At 33.2% G+C, this 23,702-nt stretch overlaps 2 protein-coding genes and 1 non-coding gene across 3 annotated transcripts; 1 reads left to right on the plus strand and 2 right to left on the minus strand.

The window, feature by feature from the left end:
* Window positions 1-226: 226 nt before the first annotated feature.
* LOC129904314 (ATPase GET3B-like) lies at window positions 227-7,960 on the minus strand. Its single transcript, XM_055979871.1, has 11 exons — window positions 7,745-7,960; window positions 6,075-6,277; window positions 5,714-5,776; window positions 5,511-5,621; window positions 4,729-4,803; window positions 4,538-4,606; window positions 4,395-4,460; window positions 3,420-3,497; window positions 3,241-3,339; window positions 1,926-2,060; window positions 227-643 (listed from the first exon to the last, which is right to left on the minus strand). Exons 1-11 carry the CDS (start codon window positions 7,875-7,877, stop codon window positions 506-508), a joined length of 1,170 nt encoding a protein of 389 aa, XP_055835846.1. The 5' UTR covers window positions 7,878-7,960; the 3' UTR covers window positions 227-505.
* Window positions 7,961-12,770: 4,810 nt separating this feature from the next.
* LOC129902952 (uncharacterized) lies at window positions 12,771-19,667 on the plus strand. Its single transcript, XM_055978405.1, has 10 exons — window positions 12,771-13,021; window positions 13,731-13,787; window positions 14,033-14,149; window positions 14,844-15,341; window positions 15,932-16,392; window positions 17,408-17,507; window positions 17,620-17,685; window positions 17,828-17,917; window positions 18,011-18,130; window positions 19,216-19,667. Exons 1-10 carry the CDS (start codon window positions 12,974-12,976, stop codon window positions 19,522-19,524), a joined length of 1,866 nt encoding a protein of 621 aa, XP_055834380.1. The 5' UTR covers window positions 12,771-12,973; the 3' UTR covers window positions 19,525-19,667.
* Window positions 13,068-13,169, minus strand: LOC129904824 (U6 spliceosomal RNA). Its single transcript, XR_008770498.1, has one exon. It is a non-coding gene; the product is annotated as a U6 spliceosomal RNA (small nuclear RNA).
* Window positions 19,668-23,702: the final 4,035 nt, after the last annotated feature.

Here is a 23,702-nt window from a genome sequence, read left to right on the forward strand (position 1 = left end):
CACAAGCTTGCCTGTTGGTATATAGAGTAAAATTACAACAACCACCATGTACCAGCATAATCCCACAAGTAGGTCTGGGGAGGGTAAAGTATACGCAAACCTTACCCCTACCTTGGGAGGCAGAGATGTTCTTTCCGATAGACCCTCGGCTCAAGAAAAAACATATCAAAAAATATTGAAAAAGAAATAATGGCAAAATACTATAGAAAGTATAACAAAGCATTCTAAAAAAAAGAACAGTAACTACAACAAAATATTGCAGTAATAGTAACAAAAATCGAACGATAAGAAACTACATGAAAAATACTACAACTACTAGTATGGAAGGACACATAAGACAATTCTCTACTATCCTACTAACCTTGTACCCTACTACATGTCCTCCACAACCTCTTATCCAGAGTAAAATTGAAGAGAAAAAAAAGGGCCTTTTTTTTCTCATGGGGAAAAAAAGTTCAGCAAACAAAGCACTGTTACATTATTCTACATAATTGTTGAAACAATTTTATTTCCAAACCATATCCCCCATGAATTTTAATCCAGCGACGCCCCTTATCTCCACATCAACCAATGGTGCTTGGATTATCTTTAAACTTGCTAACTCGGGATCTTTATTGATCATATCGAGAGCACGCATCTGATCCTGAAACATGTAAAACAACAGAGACATCAGCAAAACTATGCAAGTAAAGATCAGGGAAGTCGGAGAGATTTTCACAGGATAATTCAGTTTGCATCACTGTTTAATTAAGTTAAAAGTTTAAGGTCTTGAATATGCACTTAAGCAAGTGAATAAGATTAGAATATGAATGTCTAAGAGAAGACACCAGTTGAAGGGCACCACAGAACTAGACATTTGATCAATTTGTCCTATTTCTAGTGATACCCTTTACGAAGGTTCCCAAAATGTCAACACTACATCTATACTATGTTACTTGGACTCTTCAAAAATATCGACACGTGCGTGTTGGATACTCCAAAAGTAGTGAAACATAACTCCTATATCACTCATTTTATACTCGCTATACAGTAATATAAAACATCAAACTTGTCTAAGTTCAACATTCATATGGCTTGCGTTCAAGTTGAAGCACCATTGCCACTTCTTTCAGCAACAACAACATGACTTCTTTGCTACTGTATTTGCTTTACATGCTTATTCTTTTGAGCAGAGGGTCCATCAGAAATAACCTCTCTACCTTCACAAGGTAGGGGTAAGGTTGCGTATGCACCACCTTTCCCTAACCCCACTTGTGGGATTACACTGGGTATGTTGTTGAATATCTAATCTGTCATCCTAGTAAGTCTTTTTTTGCGTACAGAAGCTTTCAGTTTTCTGTTGCTTAATCAAGCATGCACAATTTATGATGCATTCATTTGGCCCTGAGTACCTTTCCTGTTGTAGAGTTTATTAGAAGTGTAGTTATGGAATTCAAATGATATAATGTGACACCATAAAGAAAACTTGGCACCAACCACCATCCGACAAGTTATGAAACAGCTAGCATTTCCATAAAGCTGAACATATCATGGTGAAAGTTTACGTTCAGGACATACCTACCTTCTTGCATAATTTTTCCAAATAGGGTATCTAGAGAGTAAAATTAGTTTTCAAGAACTACATTGACATGTGCAAATATTGAGCATATCAATGGTTTGACACACAAATAAATCCAAAAAGATATTTATTCCCCGTTTGAAATTCAGATACCTGGCTCGGAATTAAGATGCAACATGTTCACTAGGTATTCTTTCATCTAGCTTAGGTTTCTTTCTACTTCATTCAAAAAAAAAAACTACTTGTTTAGCAGTATAAATGTGAAGGATTTAACTTAAAAAAGAGAGAATAATTTGGAATATTTTTCACGAAACAGGATGAATTAAAATATTTTTCCCTAGACTGAATTTGAAGAGTCAACTCTTACCTTTCTTCTCATCGCACAGAACTTGCATTCTGATGTAGACGGAGGTAGGACTTGGTTGACGATAAGCCTTCTCACTGGAACAGTTTCCTTCTTCAACGATGCACAGAGCCGTGAAGACTCATTGATCGCCATCACCTGTACAGGAATGTATTTGTCATAAAGAGCTCACTCAACAAGTCCTCCAGAAGAACTTGCAAGCATGGCAAAGAATAGCTACAAGCCACACATTTTAGCCAATTAATATTGCTCAGTCGAGCATAAGTAGCACATGGAGAAAGGAAATCCTAATAATGGTATTTACAACAACAACATATTCCGTATAATCCCACAAGTGGAGTTTGGGGAGGGTAGCGGACCTTCCCCCTACCTTGTGGAGATAGAGAGGTTATTTTCAAAAGACCCTCAACTCAAGTGCAGCAAATCAAAGTATTTACGAAAAATGGAATACGACAGTGAAGAAAATACGTCAATTAACAAGGAAAGCAATACAAAGCATTCAGAGAAAAGAAATACTAACAGCCCTAATAATAGTATTTGAGAAGCAAAAATAATATAAACAGCACTGGCTTCTGAGACAATCAAAATAAGCATGAAACAATATCACAGGGTAGCATACTTGCTAAATTATTTCTCCATATATATAATGAAAAGCACTCAAAAGTAGGTGAAAAATCAGCACAGAAAGATACTTTTGCAGCAATTAGCAGTCTTCATCCTATCTCATATAGAAAGCTATATTATATCATATTCCCACCACATGATATGAAAGGATTGTGGAAAAAAACAGTTACTTTATCAACAAAAGAAGTTGCAAAATTTGCATCATTTTTCCAGAGTCATGGTACAACAACATACCCAGTGTAGTCCCACAAGTGGGGTCTAGGAGGGGTGGTGTGTACACAGCCTTACCCTTACCTTTGCAAAGGTAGAGAAGTTGTTTCCGATAGACCCTCGACTCAACCATTTTTCCAAAGTCATGGTAACAATGCTATTTCGTATTCTTTATGTTTCTAATATACATTTACTACTTTTATCAATATTTTTCAAACCTAATGGAAATATTGAGTAGAAGCCTCTATATGATGAACAATATTGGACTGCTGTAGTATTACAATGTATTGGATTTAAACCTTGTTGACTTCAGAATAACAACTCAACTATAGGGAGCATGAACTACAGGAAAGGAAAAGACAAGGTGGAGGATGCTATTTATGATTAGAAGTACTATTAAAGTAGTGACAAGCTAGTTTTGTTTCAAGCTTATGCTCCAGAGTTGTTAACTTATAGTAATAGGACGACAGAATTTATGCATTACAGTGGGGATTGTCACAATGATAAACTCTGTAGTTTCTGAATCATGGAACAGATCTCGAACTTTTGCCATCCTCTCCCTTAATTGCTCTAGCTTGTCACTCTGCAGTGAAAGGACATAATAATGGTCAATGCAAAGCAAAAGTGCAGCAAGATAACTAGTATTGTAACTTCAATGCTTACAGCATCATCTCGTTGTGGCTCCTCTTTGTTGAACATGGATTTTAAAGCTGAAGTAGCTGATGCTATTTTCTTTTTAAGCTGTGACATATGAAAAAGTATTTATAAAGCTGAAGTGAAAATAGGACTTTGGTAGACGAACTTGAAATAAAACAGTCCCAGATTAAACATGTTTTTTTTTTTAATCAGGTAAAAGATTTTATTAATAATCACAAGGTCAACTTGGCCGTATACAAGAGGTATACCAAAAAAGGAGAAACCTACAAAATATGGTTCTCCAAAGACATCCAATGCTCTATACAAACCTTAACTACATGGGTGCACCAAAAGAAAATAAGGGATCAGAGACAACTCCTTAAATGAGCAAAGCTCATCTCCACCCCTTCAAAAGCTCTCCTATTTCTCTTCTTCCAAATGACCCACATCAAAGAAAGAGGAGCAACATTCTAAGCCTTGTATCTTCTTTTGCTAGCTCCACTCTTCCAGCTGAACATCAACTCCTTCACAGATCTTGGAATTACTCAAGAAACACCAAACAATCTAAAGATATCCTCCCATAACCTCGTAGCTGATTTGTAATGTAACAGAAAATGGTCCACATCCTCACCCGCCTCCTTACAAAGGAAACACCAACTCATGCATACAACCTTTCGTTTCCTATGATTCTCCACCGTCGAATTCACTCTTGTAGTAGCTAACCACGCGAATAAGCACACCTTCCTCGGCATCTTAGGAATCCAGAACGAGGCATGAGGATAACGTTTCTGCCCTAACCAGAAGTTTCCCATAGGACTTAATTGAGAAGGAATTGTTATTCCCCAGAATTAAACATGCTAAAACCACTGCAATAAGTTTCGGTTAAGAGGAGAAGAAAGACATATGGGCTTGAGGGTTCTTGTTCTTAAACGTGGAAGAATTTTGATGGAAGAAAATTAGAAATGACCCACAATATCCTTCCAGTAGCATGACGGTAATTACCTTCATCATCTTGCCTATTGATGCATCCAAGAAGTCTGGGAGTGATAGTAGTCTAAGTGTATGCCCCTGCAGAATCAACAGGTAAATGCAAACATTAAACTCAGAGAACAAGTTTTACATTAAACCAATATCTTGCAACTCACCGTTGGTGCTGTATCAAAAACTATGCGAGAAAAGGTATTATAGTCCTTTGATTCAAGAAATTGCATGACCTGCAGAACCATCCTATGGTCAAAGAGACTGGAATAAGGTAACAATAAGGACAGTTGTTTATGTGTGCGGCACTGATAACCATCTAACTGAAAAACAGTATTGAACACTCATTAATACATGCCTTTGAAATTGCAATAGCCTCATCTAGACCAGGTGGAGGTGTGTCCAACAGCTCTCCAAGTTTTAGTTCTCCCAGCTATCACAAGTTAAAAACAGCAGAGTCAAGTACAACAAGGGAATGTTTCAAACATCATAATTGTAGGTTGCCAAAATCAGAACTTCGTTTAATCAGTTGCTCTGTAGACAGCTGCAGTAAAGAAATGAACTTGAACCTGAACTTAGCATGTCATACAAAGTTTATAGGTTTTACTAGCTGAATCAACAACCAAAGAGACATAAGGAATTGCTTAAAGGTCTACGGTTACATCAGACACAGTCAATTGGGTAGTTGTGTTGTAGGAGACAAGCAGATACCAAGACTAGGCATGGACAGTTAAGGGGTCGTTTGGTAGAGTGTATAAGAATAATACTGAATAGGGTGTATTAGTAATGATGAGATTAGTTATGTTGAGATTATTTCATATCCACTGTTTGGTTTGGTGTATTAAGGGCAGTTCCGTCTTTAGCCATGCTTACCCATGTATTAATAGCCCTTGTATTACTAATACCATGGTTTGCTATGTATTGGTTATACACCCTATAATACTGAATGCCCTTGTATTACTAATACCATGGTTTGCTATATATTGGTTATACACCCTACAATACTGAATAGGGTGTATATCTAATATATCTATTGGATTTTCTAATACATTCTGCCAAACGACCCCTTAAAGCTATATAAAGAAGGATATATTTGGAAAAAGGAAAAGAACTACGAAACATTTTGCTTGTTGATGTCACCTGCTCAGCAAGCATTCCGAGGCCCATGCTGTCCATAAAATTTTTGACACCACTGTCACCATGGAGTTGGCTCGTTGCACGGAACTCTTCCCTTGTTTTCTCAGGGCTTATCTATTGAATATCAGTTTATTATATGATTATTCGTCCTAAACAAGTAGATACTTTACTTCAGTACCAACAACGAAATATTAAGAACAAGATACCTCTAGTGCATATAATGGAGAGTCTACTCCTTGAACTGGAACAAGTTCCCCTCCAGTCAAATCCTACAGAAAGCACAAAACATTACAACAACAAACCCAATCTGTTCCACTAGTGGAGGAGTATGGGAACGGTAGAAAGTACGCAAACCTTACCCCTACCTTTGGGAAGGTAGAGAGGTTGTTTACGAAAGAACCCTCAGCAGAGAAAACAGTGAAAAAGAGGCACAGCAACAAATAGAAACAACAAGACGATAATAAGATACTGAAACAACATGTAGTGATAAAAATCTATAGCACAAAACATTATATAAGTCAATTTCTCTTTTGACAGAATATAAGAAGAGAAGTATGCAGTAGGTACCTGATCAAACGAATCACTCAAAGAGTGAGCAGGATCAGTTGAAACAACAAGAGTCAGATGACCGTGGTTTGCAAATTTTACTGCTAGAGAAGCAGCACAGCTAGTCTTCCCAACACCTCCTTTCCCTCCCAACATGAAATACTTCCGTTGTGTCCCACTAACCATCTCGTCGAAAGCTTCAGTAGGAGTTGTAACTGCCCTCACTACAAAGATGAGAGGAACTTAAGCAATCCCGAAGCTTTTCTTAATAACACTTCTTGAAATTGTCTGTATAATGTCAAGAACATGAATTCATGATTTTTTTCCATCGATTCAAGTTGGCATTTACTGTTTACTGTTATATGCAAAAGCAACTGTATAGAGACTTGTTTCACACATATTAGTCCTAACTCTTACAAATCAATTCTATGCTAGATAAGTATAACTTGTCATATAAACTCTAGTGGACTAGACAGAATTTCTAGAGCAACACACAAACAAACTAGAAAAGCATGGTATCATATGTTGATTGGCATTCAATTCTGGAAAAGATTTCTACAAATCTAATGCAGTTTTATCGCATTCTTCCACTATTGGTCTCAAATAAACACCTAAGTAGAATCAGGATTATTGGCATCTCTTTTGAAAAAAGAACAAAAAAACTAAAGTTGAATCATTCACTACTTGGAGTTTGTGATTCTCAACTCTGAATTCACTATGGGAACAAAGGTCTGTTCTTTTACTTCTTTATGTTCTTAACATGGAAAACCACTTGCATTTATTTGCACACACTAGTATGCAGCCTTTTTCTTCTTTTTTTTTAATTGTGGTGTCCAGGTCAATTTGCGGGCACCTCAACTTATTCCACGAGGTGCTTACTATATCGGATAACTCTGTGCACCGAGGCTCTGATAGATGAGAAAAAACCACCTCGTACTTTTGCCTACATTGGGGATTTGAACGGAAGATATCATGGTTCTCAATACACTTCATTGACCATTAGACCCCACCATAAGTGTCACTGCTACGACCTTACAGTTCTCAATACACTTCATTGACCATTAGACCCCACCCTAAGTGTCACTGCTACGACCTCACCTCACAGTTCTCAATACACTTCCTTGACCATTAGACCACACCCTAAGTGTCACTACTACGACCTCACCTCACAGTTCTTACACTTCATTGACCACTAGACCCCACCCTAAGTGTCACTGCTACGACCTCACCTCACATTTCTCAATACACTTTATTGACCATTAGACCCCACCCTAAGTGTCACTGCTACGACCTCACCTCACAGTTCTCAGTACACTTCATTAACCATTAGACCACACCCTAAGTGCCACTGCTATGACCTCACAATTCTCAATACACTTCATTAACACCATTAGACCACACCCTAAGTGCCACTATTACGCAGCCTTCTTCATCAAAGAAACTATTTCTACGCCACAAACCCGTGACATAACAGCTTAAAAAAAAATCAACATCTACCTAAAATACCCATGTCCTACAATGATTGATATAATCAAAAGTAGAAACCTCATATTCCAACTCTGCAGAAACAAGAAACATTAACATTTACATAAACAATACGTGCTTGATCAAAATACCCATAGAAAAAAACTGTTAAAGTGAATTAAAAATGCCAACTTTATTAAAATTAATACATATAATGAAGGTTTTACCTTGAAATGGGGGTTTGAAAGTTCTTGAATTGAAACTTGTTGAGAAAGAGCAAAAGCTTCTTCTACTGACATTTAGCAAAGAAAAATAGAAATGGGTTTTCGAAGATTGATGAAAAAGAGACGCCATGGCCATAGCTATGGTGATTTTGGTTTCAGGTTGAAGCTTATTTAGCGAGAAAATTTGGCGGAGAGACAAGTCCTCAATTAACAAAATGGCCTTTTATTATTTACTCAATTTAAAATATATCAAAATAAATGAGAAAAGGGCACTTAATGAATAATTGGACTATAATTAAAATATTAGATAAGCTAGGGACCTATTTATAAATAAATTAAATATATAAACCTAATAGAAGTGGCATTGACTGCACATTCAAAAAAAACTATTTGGCTCAGCCAAATTTTCTCACTGCAACGGTACATTCTCTCTTTCTCCTCCCTTCTTGCTAAAGCCAGATAGCTTATTCAATTTACTCATTTTTTAAACTCTCTTTTTGAGTATTCTTCTTGAATTTCTAAGTTGTAAGTTTTCTACTCTCCCTTAACTCTAGCATCAATCTTATTTTGTAAAGAAAAATATTATAGTAATAGATATGCAATTAAAGTTTATATGAAGTTATAATTAAAGTAATTGCTTTTTCTTTGTGGGTGTTGTTTCTTGATCATAAATTTTACTTGTTCTTTAAAGAATTTATGGTGCGAGTCGATCCTAAAAATGTTCGCCGCGAGCTAGAGGAGAATCAGGTGCACCTTATTTTTTTAGCTTTTCAGCTTAAATTTCTCATCTCAGTGAGAAAGGAAACATTATTGCTATAATTAAAATGACAGATAATAAATCGATCCTACTAAATAAAAATATGTCATGATTTACATGACCAATTATTAATTAGTCTACTCAATCAACCATCGATCTGCTTTATAAAATCATCCAAAAGGCTAAAATATTTTGTTTATCAAATCAGGCGATTGATAGTACATTAATCTGAACAATGTAAAAATCAGGCTAATTTTCTAAATATATAATAGACCGACTAATAGTTGGTTGGATCGATTTACAATCAGTCCTTTAAAATATTAACACCAATCTTTAGTTTTTCTTATTTGTCTAATTAATATTACATTTGTTACAATATCTTCAGGAACATGATATATCTAGCGAGGGGGATGAGTCTTCTAAAATCATTAGTGATGGTGATAATGCTTCTAAAACAGTTAGTGATGGGAATGAATCTTCTGAGACATCTAGTAATGGGCATGAATCTGCTGAGGAGAATGATATATTATTGATACCAAAACGTGAAACCTCAGTAGACCTCTTCCAATATAGTTCGCGTAAGGAATTGGAGGACGATGATCACTTTGATGGACTTGTGAGCATTTTATCAAGGTGGGATGTTGTTAAAATTATACAATATTACTTGGAGAAGGAAAAAGTGTACAACCAATTTATGAATAGTTGTTTTGGCTGCTTATTAAAAGTGAACCTAGAGAATTGGAACAAAAATTTTTGTGGCCAAATCATACACTATCTTCTATAACAATGTATTGTAAGCTTAAAGAAAAACGAGGTTTGGTTCATAATTGATGGTAAGCTAATTCAATTTGGTATGAAGGAGTTTGCTATGATTACAGGATTGAATTGTGGAAAAATTCCACTGGTAAGGCTTTATATGATGAAGGGAAGGCAAAAGATTTTTTAGATCTAGTGTTGAACAAAAAGAGTAGTCTAACGAAAAATGATTTAAAGAAAATATTAAAGAGTGACAAATTTGATGCGCAAACAAAATTAAAGATCGCTATGGTGTGGTTTGTTGAGTCTTTTTTATGGGCTGGTGATCAAAAACAGACTGCTGATATAAAGAATATGAAAATGGTGACAAACTTGGATTACTTTAATGCATATCCTTGGGGTAGGCGTTCTTTTGAGATGACAGTTGAGTTCCTTCTAAATGTTAACTTAAAGAAAAAGTATGCAGAATGGAAGAAAAATAATTTCACATCTAAAGGTTATAGCTTGCAAGGATTCCATTGGGCTTTTATGGTAAGCTTAAATAATTTTATGGTGAGATAGATATTGAATTGATCATGACAGATTATGTATCGATCTGAAATTTAATTGGTCATAACAAGTTATGTATCGATCTGAAATGTATATACTAATATTTATTTAGTACTTTTTTTATTTTCAATATAGCTTTCGAAGCAATTCCTATACTAAGAGAGACTTTTGGACAGCCATTGATAGAATCTCAATCTCCCTTGCCACTTTCAAAATTGCTCCGATGGTACGATAAAAAGAAGATACCCCCAAATTATAAAATAATGTTATTAACAATGCAAAATAAAGAGGTGAATACTTAAGCTTGTTTGGTGCAATATTTCATTTTAGAAGTTTTTATTATTGTAGTTTTATTTAACAATTTATTTTCTTATAGGTTGTGGTGCATCCTACTTTGGTTCCTACTAATGTTGAGTCAAAAAAAATCATATTTGATTAATTGAGAGGATTTGAAAGATGAGGTGGATGAGAATATAGATCGGTTGACAAAAGTAGTTAGTGGTGTGACACGATTAGTTAACTCTTCTCTCGAAAGGCATGAGATTTCGGTAGCTATGAATCACGACGGACGTGAAACTGATATTAGAAGACAACCATCAAAGGGAGTTACTGAAAATATTAATTTGAGTGATTCGCCAAACAAACTTTGTTTTTGTGAAGGCACCATCTGGTGCATATAGAGTTCCGATATTTGTTTTCTTACTTGTACGTCCAAGTTGCGCTTTAGTTTGTAATATTGTTACTGTCTTTTTCACAAAAAAAGAGAATGTAACATCAAATTGAGCTTGACTATTTCTTTAAAATTTTAACACCATTTTTCTCCAAATATAGCTTGTTGAAACCAACTTCACCAAAAAGAGAAGAGTTTTAGGACCTCAATAACACACAATCATATGCACATAGGGTAGATTGAGAGTGGAAGAAGAAAATAGAAGAAAGAAGAAAAAAAGACGATGAAAGAGATTTTGAAAGGCTTTTCTTATTTTTGTTTTTTATTGTTGATTTTGGACCAATTTGTAGTTCATAAAAGATGGGTACTAATCTGAAATAATAATTAAATTCTAAATCACAACTAAATTAGAGTTTTTTATCTAATCTAAAAAGTGGGTCATTTCACTGAGAAAAAAAACTTAAAACCTTTTTAATTAGATAGAAGACTTAAATAGGTCTTTTAACCAAGAATCCCCTTATTTAGCGGCAGACTGCTGAAGAAAAGATGTTTGATAGTGGAGGGAAATTGAGGAAATTTTATTTTGTGGGGTGTTTTGGATACTTGGAAAAGAACATAGGGTCACAATTACAATTTCCCTTCTTTTTTTTTTGGGGGGGGGGGGAGAGGGAGTGGGTGGGGTTAAACAACTATATTAGTCGTTAGAGCATCATTTACAATAACTCGAGAAAATTTAGACTCCTAAAAAATCTCATATAAAAGTAAAAGAGAAAATTTAGCTAGATTATAAGCTATCATATTTCATGTACAAGAGATATAAACAAAATTGATAAAGGAACTCATCAATTTCAATATATCCTTGTTCACATTGTCGATTATTAGCTCGAATGAAAAGAAAGATTGTCGAGAATCAATTGAAAATAACTTTTCTAGTCCATAAAAATAGGGAATAAGGTTGGTACATTTTAGTCTTTCGAGATATAACTTATGAGATTACCGTAAATTGTTATTGTTGTTGCACAACTTTGATCTTAAAACATGTTTGGATGTTGAACATTGATGATATCCCAAGTTGTCAATTAAAGCAATTAAAAATCTCATTAATAATGAGAAATATAAATGGAATTATCATCTCAGAATTTAAAAATAAATTGTAAATGAAAATGAGAATTGAGATGTGATCTCATAAATAAAAGCTTTAATACATTGATATACTTGTCAAACAATTCCATCTATGAAATTACAATTGCGATTAATTTAATTGAGCATCTAAACACATAAAAATATTTTTTATTTAAAAATTAGCTCAATTTTTTTAAAAGAAATACTCTAATATTTATTAAGTAATTAAGTTAACCGCATAAAATATGTTATCTCCTTAAATTATACACATCAACTTCAATTAAAAAATGCATAGGGTTTTACTATTTATTGAGATCTAAATTATATATAAATGCTTTCAAAATATTTCTTTTAGCATACTCACAAATATTAGTAAAGATTGGGTTAAGATTTCAGTTTTATGGGTTCTTGATTTTAGAACAATGACTTCAATTGCTAATATACATTTGGATTCTAAATTTAATACGTGCACAAAATAAATTTATTAACATGAATATATTATTATATTCATTTTGAGTAAAAGTTATTTATTGAGTTTCGCCAAATCCATAACTAAGCTTCAGAAAACATAAATTTTTATACCAATCACACCCTTGATCTTTTCTCTTCTTTTTTTTTCCCATGAAATAATCATTATACTTGCTCCTTAATTCACACGCCTTAATAAATATCCCCTAAAATACTCAATCATTTTCTACTAAGGCAACAAATTAAAAGCCAAAATGTTTTTTTTTTTTAAAAAAAAACACTTTATCTTTAAGTCCTAAAATTCTGCAAGTGCAAGCTACGCCAACATTTTATATCAAAAAATCCTTAAAAAAACACTTTCCTTTCTTTTTGGTATTCGATATCTGTTTTGAAGTTCGATACTTCGATTAATTTGGATTCGAGCCGAAAAATTCTACTTTAGAGAGTAAAATATTCTCTATCAAAGGCGATTTCATACTCAAGATTCAAACTCGAAATCTCGAATCAAGAATAAATAAATATTTATCAGTACTCCACCATTTATTTTGGTGGTGCATGATCACCCATTCCCCTATTACTATAACTATACTATATCATTTTGATAGCTCCCTTTTATCATCTTCTCGTCAAATTTTCAACACATATATACTTCATTTCATTTTTTTCATGTATATTCAAATTAATTCTAGATGTGTCAACAACTTCAACAATATAATCACAACCACCACAAAAAAAAAGTATACCATACAATTCCTTGCTTCTAGTCCAAGTTTTTTTTTTTTTTAATTTGATCATATCATTCATCATCTCAATAATAATAATAACCCTACACAGTTATACTAATGAATTCATCATGAGCACTATTTTTCTTTGAATCAACAAAAGGGCTTTGAGGATTATTTTCTACCTCATGGCAAACCAGCAAGATTTGGCTGTTCATTTTCCAGCACAAATTATTGTAAGTTAATTTATCTTGTAATTTTTAAGGTATCCCTTTTAAACAAAAAAAATTATCGTTTCTCGATATGTACATTGTCATTATTGCACAGGAGTCATGTTAATCCTCTCTGTATCATTTTGAAGGACATATTTCTAAGGAACTTGCATCAGATTTTGAAATTCTTTCTTGGTTTTGCCATTTTGTTTAGTTCTTGGACTTTTTTGGTTCTTTTGTCAGTGGCAGATTCAATATTATTTAAAATTTGTTGATTTTTGTTTCTTATTATACGTACATATTTTAATATTTTTTTCTCACATGCACATATTTATTAAGAGACTTACATGGGATTTTCAAATTCTCTCTTGGTTTTACGATTTAGAACCAGTGAATTCTTTTCTTTATTATACTGCATAATTTTATGTTTTAAGGCCGATCTTACATGAGATTTTCAAATTCTATCTTGGTTTTGTGATTAAGTTTGGTTCTTGAACTTTTGAGTTTTGATGTACGTACTCTAATCAATAATAGATTTAGAATTTAGAATCAGTGAATTCTATTCTTTATTACGTATATATGTACATTTTTCCTTGCACACATTATATGTACATTTTTCCTTGCACACATTAGACGCAATAAGCTCAACCCAACTCGCTGAGTCTAATCTAGATCCGCCATTGAATTTCATTTTTCTAATGTTGAGATCAATATTCTTGGTGTATGTTTTCAGAGAAAGAAGAAGAGTAATACTGGTGGACAACACAAAAAAGAAGAACTTGAAAAAGAGGTATGGGAGTGAGATTTTTTTATGTACCTTTCTTGATGGATTTAATTTTTTATATATATATTGTAATTAAATAGTTGTAAAAAAACATGACCAAAAAAGGTAGAATTGTACTTGGCATATATAGGTTATGGTCCATGTACCATTAACCTATGCACTCTTTTAGAAAATTAGTCATATATAACATATGAGAGTTACTAAATTTGCATTTTTTGAAATCTTTATTTATTTTGGTGTTATAATATAAGGTTGCTGAGCTTAGAAAAATGTTGAATCATGAAGAAAAAGTGCATGAATTTCTGGAGAAGGTGTATCAAAGAAAGGATGATTCATCTTTCACCATTCCAAATTACCTTCCTCCTAAGGTAAAATTTTCATTATTTATGTAATGTTCAAATTTTTTTTATAACATTATCGTTTGTTCAGATATAAAATAATTTTAACATAAGCTTAGAACAAAAATATAGAAAAGTGAGATTTTCTTATTACTAGAATGCAAATCCTATCAGCCAAGAATGCACTTTTTCTTTTTCTTATTTGCTAAAGTAATTTTGTGAATATGAAGAAAACAATCTTTTGCCATCAAGTTGGATGTGATGTTTACTTTCTACCTAAGTTTGATTTAACCAGCCATCCGTGTGAAACATATATAAGTGTGTGTGTATTTTTAGGTTATAATTCCAAAATAATTAATTTTGTTCTTTCATGTATACTAATGGATTTAACTTGATAGTGAAAAGAAATTTGAAAGTGCATAATATTTACCCATAGTTACCTTTAATCACTTTTTAGGTGATCTGATAACGTAAATAAATTTTATACGGTTATTGTATTTATAGAAGTAAGCCCTATATATACACTAATTCGTATGAGTAGTGGCGCCAGAACTAGGTCGTGCAAGAGGATTGTTCATCCAAATCTCCTTTATTCGACAATTACACGTTATAAATAGAATGCAAGTTATATTTTTATGTATATACAGTAAATATTGTTGAATCCCTTTAATCAATTTTATTGATCGTTTGCATCTTTAACCTAATAGTGCAAATTTTTTTGTAGATGAAGGAATTGTTAGGAGAACTTGCCATGGTTGAAAATGAAATAGCCAAATTAGAAGGCCAAATCAGCAAGATTCAATGTGATGTGAACAAGGAGAAAGAAATCAACAATATTGATCATCAAGCAAATAAGTCCAAACAAGGACTTATAAACAACAAGATGAAAATACAATGTCAACAACAAAACAATATATCTTCATATTCTTTGCCACCAAATCCAAATAAATTCAAAGGGCTAAATGATCAAAAAGTGCCATTTGAGACAAAGGCATTGCATTTCATTAGCAAAGCTATAAAAGGTGATTATGGTCTTAATGACTTTAGAATAAATAATGAGAAATTGTTACAACCAATGAAGTCATCAAAACTTATTGTTGATCAAGAAGATGAAAATCAATTTCATCAACAAGTTAGAACATTTGGAGAAAGAATTTCAAGGAAAAGTGGGATGATCAAGACTCCTTCACCTATGAGAGAACCAAGAAATCCAACACCTAGAGTAAGCCCTTTATTTATTTTTATTATGATTTAAATATATTTGGTATGCCAGAAGTCATTTTTGCATATAATATCGATTTAAGACAGGTTTAATGAAGTATTTACATAATCAGTGAAAATTTAAATAGTTGAGTCAACTTATTTGATATTAAAACGTAATTTTGGGTGTTGAGGTAAGTCATTTTCATGAAAAATAGTTTTTACAAGAAAAAAAAATCACTTTATTATATTAAATAAATACAACTCTTCTTAAATTTTGCCTTTACAACACCTATTCTATTGAGTCACGTTTTATTTTCTTGCATTTTTCTAGAAAATGATTTATGTCAAACCAAACAATCAACCCCCCCCCCCCCCCCACACACACACACACACCAAGATTATATGATGTTCTTTCTGCAAATTGCTTTTACTTGAGCAAAGAGTCTATAAGAAATAATTTTTCTATCTCCACGAGGTAAGAGTAAATTCTGCGTATAATCTACCCTTTCTAGACTGTACGTCTGTACCTGTAGATTACATTGGGTTTGTTGTTGTTTATTTGTATAATTTTCTTGACTTTAATCTTCTTCTTTTTTAAATGTCTTTCAGAGAGAAAGAAATGCAGAAATACCCAAATTTATGTCCACTCCAATGCATGAACTTCAACCAAAAATCATGCAAAGTCCAATTCCCACAGAAGAAGACACAATTCATAGATGGCCACCAAATAAATTATCAGAAAACATCATGAAATGTTTGGTGTTCATTTTTATAAGGTTGCTTAGAACAACACGTGCAATGGAGTTAGAAAAATCAGGCCCAATTGCTAGTAGATCAAGCAATTTTTCATTGAGTTTTAGGGCCCATGAGCCCAATTCAAAAAATAGTACAGGCCTTTTGATCCAACAAAAAGATTCAAGACAACAAGATCCATATGGTATTTTTGATTCAGAAGAGTCCATTCCAAGAGATATTGGGCCTTACAAGAATTTGGTTAGATTTGCTTCAACATCTATGGAGCCCAAATGCATCTCAAATTCTAACTCCATTCCTCTATTTCAGAAGCTCAAGTATGTCCTCAATAACCTAATTTGAGTATTTTATGTTATTTTTAGATCATACTACATCGGATAGAGTTTAACTTCTATAAACTAACAATCTGTTTGATTTAGCCGATTGAGAGTAGTAGAAATCAATAAGTATCGAGTACTGAAAATGATCAATTTTATAGGGTGAAGTTCATTTTGTAAGTGGATAATTATGTTTTTTTTGATAGAATTGATGAACCTGATAATAAGCATTTCATGCATGTGTGTAGGAAAGATGATGTGTCCTTAAAACTTTTTACGGAAAATATCAATTTAGTAGTATTATGTTAAAAGGGAAGAATGACAAATATAAAGTCGAGAGATAATTATGAGATGTTATGTTTTAGAAACAATATTTAGACATTAAAAAAATATATTAATGAAGGATAAAATTGTAAAAGACTAGATCATATCAAAATTGCTTATAAGTTGCAACATCATAAGTTGCTTTAATTTTAGCTGATTTTGACTTATTAGACATATGAGAGTCGGTCAATGAGGGTTAGGTCCGTTGGGTCAATTCAGCCCAACTCATGATATGATAGGCTTAGGCTAAGATTTTAGAGTCCGTTTAAGAATAGGGCTTTTTGGCCCGGCTAGTGTAAGCTCGTTGATTTGTAGGGTTTGAACAATGTGGATTGAGCAGATTTGTGGGCGAAATATAAAAAGGGAAATTTACATAAATGTACTACATTAAGAAAATATTTACCATTTATAGCAATAATATTATTTTTTTTTATATTAGCGAGAATAATTTATAAAATTCATATAATACAAGTTTTATTCATGGATAATATATTTACCTAAAAAGACAATGATTTTAGATTGAAGTCTACAATCAAATGTTTACTTAGTGTCAAACTTAATAAGTATTATTAATTCAAGACTTGGTTAACAAGTAGAAACACTATATAACATTGTCCTGTTGATATTTATGTTGACATTTTAAAATTAGAATTTAAATAATATTTTCTTTGTATTGTTGAAAATTGTGCAGGCTTATGATGAACAGTCTACAAAATGTAGATTTAAGATTGCTGAATTACCAACAGAAATTAGCATTCTGGATCAACATGTACAACGCTTGTATCATGCATGTACATTGGATTTAATTTTATTTAATTTTTTAAATATAATTAATTCCTTTATAAATCTCAAAATTCATAACTTAATTAAAAGCATATATATATTTTTGAATTATAATTTCAGGGATTTCTTCAACATGGACTTCCTTCTAGTTCTACTCCAGAAAAGTTGTTGTCACTTATGAATAAGGTTAGTTATTACTCGATCTCGTGATTTTTAAAAATAAATGTCTCGAGTTCGAACTCTAATTAAATTTTCTTAATTATATTACCCTAATTAAATATGAACAACTTATAACATGCACAAGCATGTGGTCTAATTTTTATTTCAGGCAGCTCTAAACATTGGTGGAAATACAATAAATGCACATACAATTGAACATTTTATCTTGAGAAAACCAGTAAATTCACCTGCAAAAGAGGTAATTAGTATTAATTATTCATATTTTTTCCAAACATTTCTTGAATATAATGTGTATGATTTCTTACATTTATATGATTGATTAATTAATTAGGTGAATCGAAAAGGTGAAAAGAATGATAAAGAAAATACAGTACGTGATCTACATGGACTTGAATCATTTGATCCAAATGTTATGTTTGCATTATGTTGTGGCACACGTTCTTCTCCCGCGGTAAGTTATTGCACGGACTTTTCACTTTCGATTTCGTATTTATGTCGAGTTTCTTCAAGAATATAGTACTATTTTTGAAGAATCCAACATTAAAAAGTCCAATCAACATAACTTACTACTACGTTATTTTAGTTTATTAGTTTCCTACTCTTGTTTGTATCCGTATTTAGGTAGCTACTATTATTCTCAATATTTCACCTTTCTAAAGTAAAATTTTATTTGAAGCAATATTTTTCCCCATAGTTTTAGTGAGCTGATTACATTGTCCAATACAAGTCTCTAGATAAAGGAGGAAATTAAAGTTAGGTTGGTTAAACTTAAAAAAATATTATGATAAATTCTCACAATACATATATTTTATGTGATATTAAATTGAGATAAGCTTAAATAATGAGATATGCAAAAAATTAAAATTCATATAATCAATCTAAAACTTGTTTGAAATTGGAACATACAGTAGTAGTTGTTTTTATGTTATTAGATCTTTATACATTATTTTCAAAGGACAAATTAAATTTATCCACAAAATATGGTCTAGGTCAGATACAAAAGTTTATGGATTTTAGGCGATAACTTTAATTTTTCTTCTCATACATATTACTATGTGAATTAATATTTTAACACTTATATAATTTGAGTCAAAATTATTAAGTTATGCATCTCCAAAAGAAATGTGAAATGTTAAGTGGATAATAATATTGATATATATTATAAGGTTGAAAAATATTTTTTTTTAAAGTCGACGGCTTTTCGAAAAAAATATTTCTACTCTATAAATACAGAGGTAGAGCCAGAATTTTTAGTAAAAGGGTTCAAAATCTGAAAATGTAGACACATGAACTAGTCGAAGGGGTTCGACATCTACTATATATACATAAAAAATTATTTTAACTATGTATAAATAATATAAATTTTCGTCGAGAAGGGATAAAGTCTGTAAGGTGGCTCTGCCCCTGCATAAAGATAGGGATAAATTCTGCGTACATTCTACTATCCCTAAATCTCATTTATAGAACTATACTGGATATGTTATTATTGTTATTTAGTTAGCTTGTTAATTAATTACAATGGAAATAAATATGCAGGTGAAAATATACACAAGTGATGGAGTTATAGCTGAGTTAGAAAAATCAAAATTGGAATACTTACAAGCTTCATTAATTGTAACAAGCAACAAGAAGATTGCAATGCCAGAACTTTTGCTAAGAAACATGCATGATTTTGCTCAAGATTTGGATTCATTAGTAGAATGGATTTGTCAACAATTGCCTACATCTGGTTCATTGAGGAAATCTATTGTTGATTGCTTTAGAGGACTTCATGGTGGGAAAATATCAACTATTGTTGAGAAAATACCTTATGATTTCGAGTTTCAGTATTTGTTATCTGTATAAAAATATCTTGTATAAGTACAGAGTTTGAATCGACAGAAAAACCTTTTTTTTTCTTTGTAATTTCTTTATTTCCGATGCCTTTCAAGATTCCATTTTGAGTACTTAGAGAAATATTATGTAAAGTGTATGCTACAATCAGTTCGATATACAAACTACTTCAATATTGAATTATGTATATGTGTATATATGAATAACAATGACAGGTGAAAAAAATGATCACTTGTTGATAGAGTAAGAAAATACCTTGTAATTTTTAATTTTGATATCTGCTATTTGTATGCAAGTGTTTCGTAAGTATGATACTTGAATCGACAGAGAACCTTTCTAATCAACATTATTTCATTCTAAATTTTTAATTTTTGATACCTCTCAAAAAAAAATCTTAGAGTTAAGTGCATGTGAGATACTACAATATATTAGTGGTGAAAAGAAAGATGATCACTTGTTGATTGTGTATTGGAGACGTTAAATATTTTGATACGTTACAACAACAACAACAACCCAGTGCAATCCCACATCGTAGGGTCTGGGGAGGGTAAAGTGTACGCAGACCTGACTCCTACCAATGTAGGACGGCTGTTTCCGAAAGACCCTCGGCTCATTAGAAGCATAAAAAAAAAGGTCAGACAAGAGTATTAAAAGTAGATAAATAGATAACGAAATAATCAAAGCACAAAAGCAGTAGGAATTATTAGATAGTAACATAAATACCATAAATCAAAGTACAAGATACAAGGAATCATAGTGCATTAATACGCTTACGGCTAAGGGGGAGAAATGCCACTATTTGCTAGCCTTCTACCCTAATGCGTGTCCTCCACACCCTCTTATCTAAGGTCATGTCCTCGGTAAGTCGTAAATGCGCCATGTCCTGTCTGATCACCTCTCCCCAGTATTTCTTCGGCCTACCCCTACCTCTTCTGAAACCATCCATGGCCAACCTCTCACATCTCCGCACTGGTGCATCTGGAACTCTCCTCTTCACATGCCCAAACCATCTCAGTCGCGTCTCCCGCATCTTGTATTCCACCGAGGCCACTCCTACCTTGTCTCGAATAGCCTCATTTCTAATCCTGTCGCTCCTAGTATGCCCACACATCCATCTCAACATTCTCATCTCGGCAACTTTCATCTTTTGCACATGGGAGACCTTAACTGGCCAATACTCCGCCCCGTATAACATAGCTGGTCTAACCACCACTTTGTAGAACTTGCCCTTAAGTAGTGGTGGCACCTTCTTGTCACACAACACACCGGAGGCGAGCCTCCATTTCCTCCATCCTGCCCCAATACGATGTGTGACATCCTCGTCGATCTCCCCGTTGCCTTGCATTATAGAACCAAGGTACTTAAAACTACTTTTCTTTTGGATGGCTTGGTCCCCGAGCCTAACTTCCGCGCCAACCTCCTGAGGTATCTCACTGAACTAGCATTCTAGGTACTCTGTCTTAGTCCTACTCAGCTTAAACCCTTTAGACTCCAAGGTGCGTCTCCAATCTTCCAACTTAGCGTTAACTCCGCTACAAGTCTCATCGATGAGGACTATGTCGTCTGCAAAAAGCATACACCATGGCACCTCACCTTGAATTTGTCCCGTCAATACATTCATCACCAAGGCAAATAGAAACGGACTCAAGGCTGATCCTTGATGCAACCCCATCACCACCGGGAAGTGTTCTGAGTCCCCTCCTACTGTCCTTACCCTGGCTTTGACACCCTCGTACATGTCCTTGATCAACCTTATGTACGCTACCGGTACACCTTTAGCCTCCAAACATCTCCATAGTATCTCTCGAGGGACTTTATCATAAGCCTTTTCTAAGTCGATGAATACCATATGCAAGTCTCTCTTCCTCTCCCTATATTGCTCCATTAGTCTCCTCATAAGATGGATGGCTTCCGTAGTTGAGCGTCCCGGCATAAATCCGAAATGGTTCTCTGAAATAGACACGCCTCTCCTCACCCTCATCTCCACCACTCTTTCCCACACTTTCATAGTATGACTTAGAAGCTTGATACCTCTGTAGTTGTCGCAACTCTGGCTATCCCCTTTGTTTTTGTATAGAGGGATCATGATGCTCGACCTCCATTCTACGGGCATCATTGCAGTCGTAAAGATGACATTAAATAACCTAGTCAGCCATTCCAAACCTACCGAGCCCGTAACTAAAAAAAATATGTTAACTAAAAAAAATCACTTTAAAAACTTATTTTTTTTTGAAAAAAATAAAATCACAATATATTAATATAATTTTATAAGTGAGGTAGAATATTATATGTTGACTTGCAAGATAGAGAAATTATTTTTAATAGATCCTTAGCTAAAAAAAATAATTCAACTTTCCAAGGCAATAAAATGACAATGTTCAAAACAAGTGTAACAACATATATTAATGCACATTAATGGAGAGAAAAAAAACTACATCATACCTAAATCATACTATTAAAAATATGTCAAGACTCAATTACCTATTATTGTGCGCCCTAATCCTCAACTTCAATTCTTAAGTTAGGGTGATTCAGAGATCTGCGAAGGAATGCTAGCTATATGCTTAACACATGCAAGTTAAATGTCTATCAAAAAAACTATGTAAAGTTCCATTTTTTGTTCTTATTGTTTGCTTCTTCTTTTTTTTGATATGATGTTCTGAAATTGTCTGATTTTTGATTTTCTTGATCATACTCAAAATTATATATCTACTTATTGTATTTTCATTCCTGCTCAATAATTTCATAGTGTTAAGTGGAGTGTCCACATATAAGTGGAATGCCCACCACATATTATATTAAAGTGGGGCCCACTAAAAGTGGGCATCCCACTAAATTAACTCCTATATATACATTGCCATGAATTGGCAATAGACGATTGTAAAGAAAAAAAAATACTCTGCTTTGCTTCTTCTTCAGTTCTCCTATTTACTCTCTCTTTCATTATTAAATTGTTAATTTAGTCTCATTTTACAACACGTTATCAGCACGAGGCTCCGACTAATTTTTCAAGGTAACAAAAAGTGGTAAGAATTTTATTTAAATTTATTTTCATAAAATGGCAAATATTTCAAAAATTGAATTTGTTGCTTTGGATATCTCTGGAAAAGATTACTCTTCATGGGCACTAGATGCCGAAATTCATCTTGAATCGATGGGTCTGGCAGACACCATCAAAGATGATAACACGGCATCTAGTCAAGACCGTGCAAAAGCTATGATTTTCCTCCGCCACCATCTTGACGAGGGTCTTAAATTACAATATCTTACATTAAAAGATCCCTTGAAATTGTGGAAAAATTTAAAAGAAAGGTATGACCACCTGAAGTTGGTCATGCTTCCACAAGCACGTTATGACTGGTTAAATCTGAGACTGATGGACTTTAAAAATATAACTGAATATAATTCTGCTTTATTTAGAATTATAGCTCAGTTAACTTTATGCGGAGATGAAATCACGGAACAAGATAAACTTGAAAAAACGTACTCCACATTTCCACCCGCGAATATGCTCCTGCAGCAGCAATATCGCGAAAAAGGCTTTAAAAAATATTCTGAATTACTTTCTCACCTTCTTATTGCTGAAAGACATAATGAACTATTAATGAAAAATCATGATAGTCGGCCAGTTGGTTCTTTGCCACTCCCTGAAGTGAATCAGGCAAATTCTAACCAACGAGAAAGAGGCCATGGCCCCAGTCGTGGTCGTGGTCGTGGTCGTAATCAAAGAAGAAATTTTAATCATGATGCTTGGCTGGCACCGAGAAATAACCAGCAATATAAAAGGCAGGGTAAAAAGCCAGAAGCTTTACCGAAGAATAATTCAGAAATAATATGTCATAGATGTGGAGGTGTGGGGCACTGGTCGCGGATTTGCCGGTCATCAAAACGCTTGGTTCAGCTATATCAGGCATCGTTAAAGAGGGCAGAAAATAATCCAGAGACAAATTTTATCTCTGAGGACAATATTGAGCCCATGCATCTGGATGTAGCTGATTTCTTTAATTTTCCAGAAGTAAATATGAATGTTGATAAGCCAGATAATATTTAAAAAATTATCTTTGTTGTTGTATTTATTAAATATTATGTTTGTATTTTTTTAGATCCATGTAATAAAATAAAATTTTGTATAATAAATTATGTATTAATTATAATATTTACTTTATTTCTTTGTGAAGAAAATATGGAAA

This window comes from Solanum dulcamara, chromosome 9, assembly GCF_947179165.1.
Source record: "Solanum dulcamara chromosome 9, daSolDulc1.2, whole genome shotgun sequence".
Lineage (NCBI taxonomy): Eukaryota > Viridiplantae > Streptophyta > Magnoliopsida > Solanales > Solanaceae > Solanum > Solanum dulcamara.

Bases quoted from the DNA above. Each gene is read 5' to 3' on its own strand.
- LOC129904314 (XM_055979871.1), bottom strand. From the start codon at position 7,877: ATGGCCATGGCGTCTCTTTTTCATCAATCTTCGAAAACCCATTTCTAT. The intron at 4,804-5,510 runs GTGACATCAACA...AACTTGTGATAG, and splicing joins TCGGAATGCTTGCTGAGCAG to CTGGGAGAACTAAAACTTGG. The intron at 644-1,925 runs GTAAGAGTTGAC...TACATGTTTCAG, and splicing joins TCTGTGCGATGAGAAGAAAG to GATCAGATGCGTGCTCTCGA.
- LOC129902952 (XM_055978405.1), top strand. From the start codon at position 12,974: ATGGCAAACCAGCAAGATTTGGCTGTTCATTTTCCAGCACAAATTATT. The intron at 13,022-13,730 runs GTAAGTTAATTT...GTATGTTTTCAG, and splicing joins ATTTTCCAGCACAAATTATT to AGAAAGAAGAAGAGTAATAC. The intron at 16,393-17,407 runs GTATGTCCTCAA...AAAATTGTGCAG, and splicing joins CCTCTATTTCAGAAGCTCAA to GCTTATGATGAACAGTCTAC.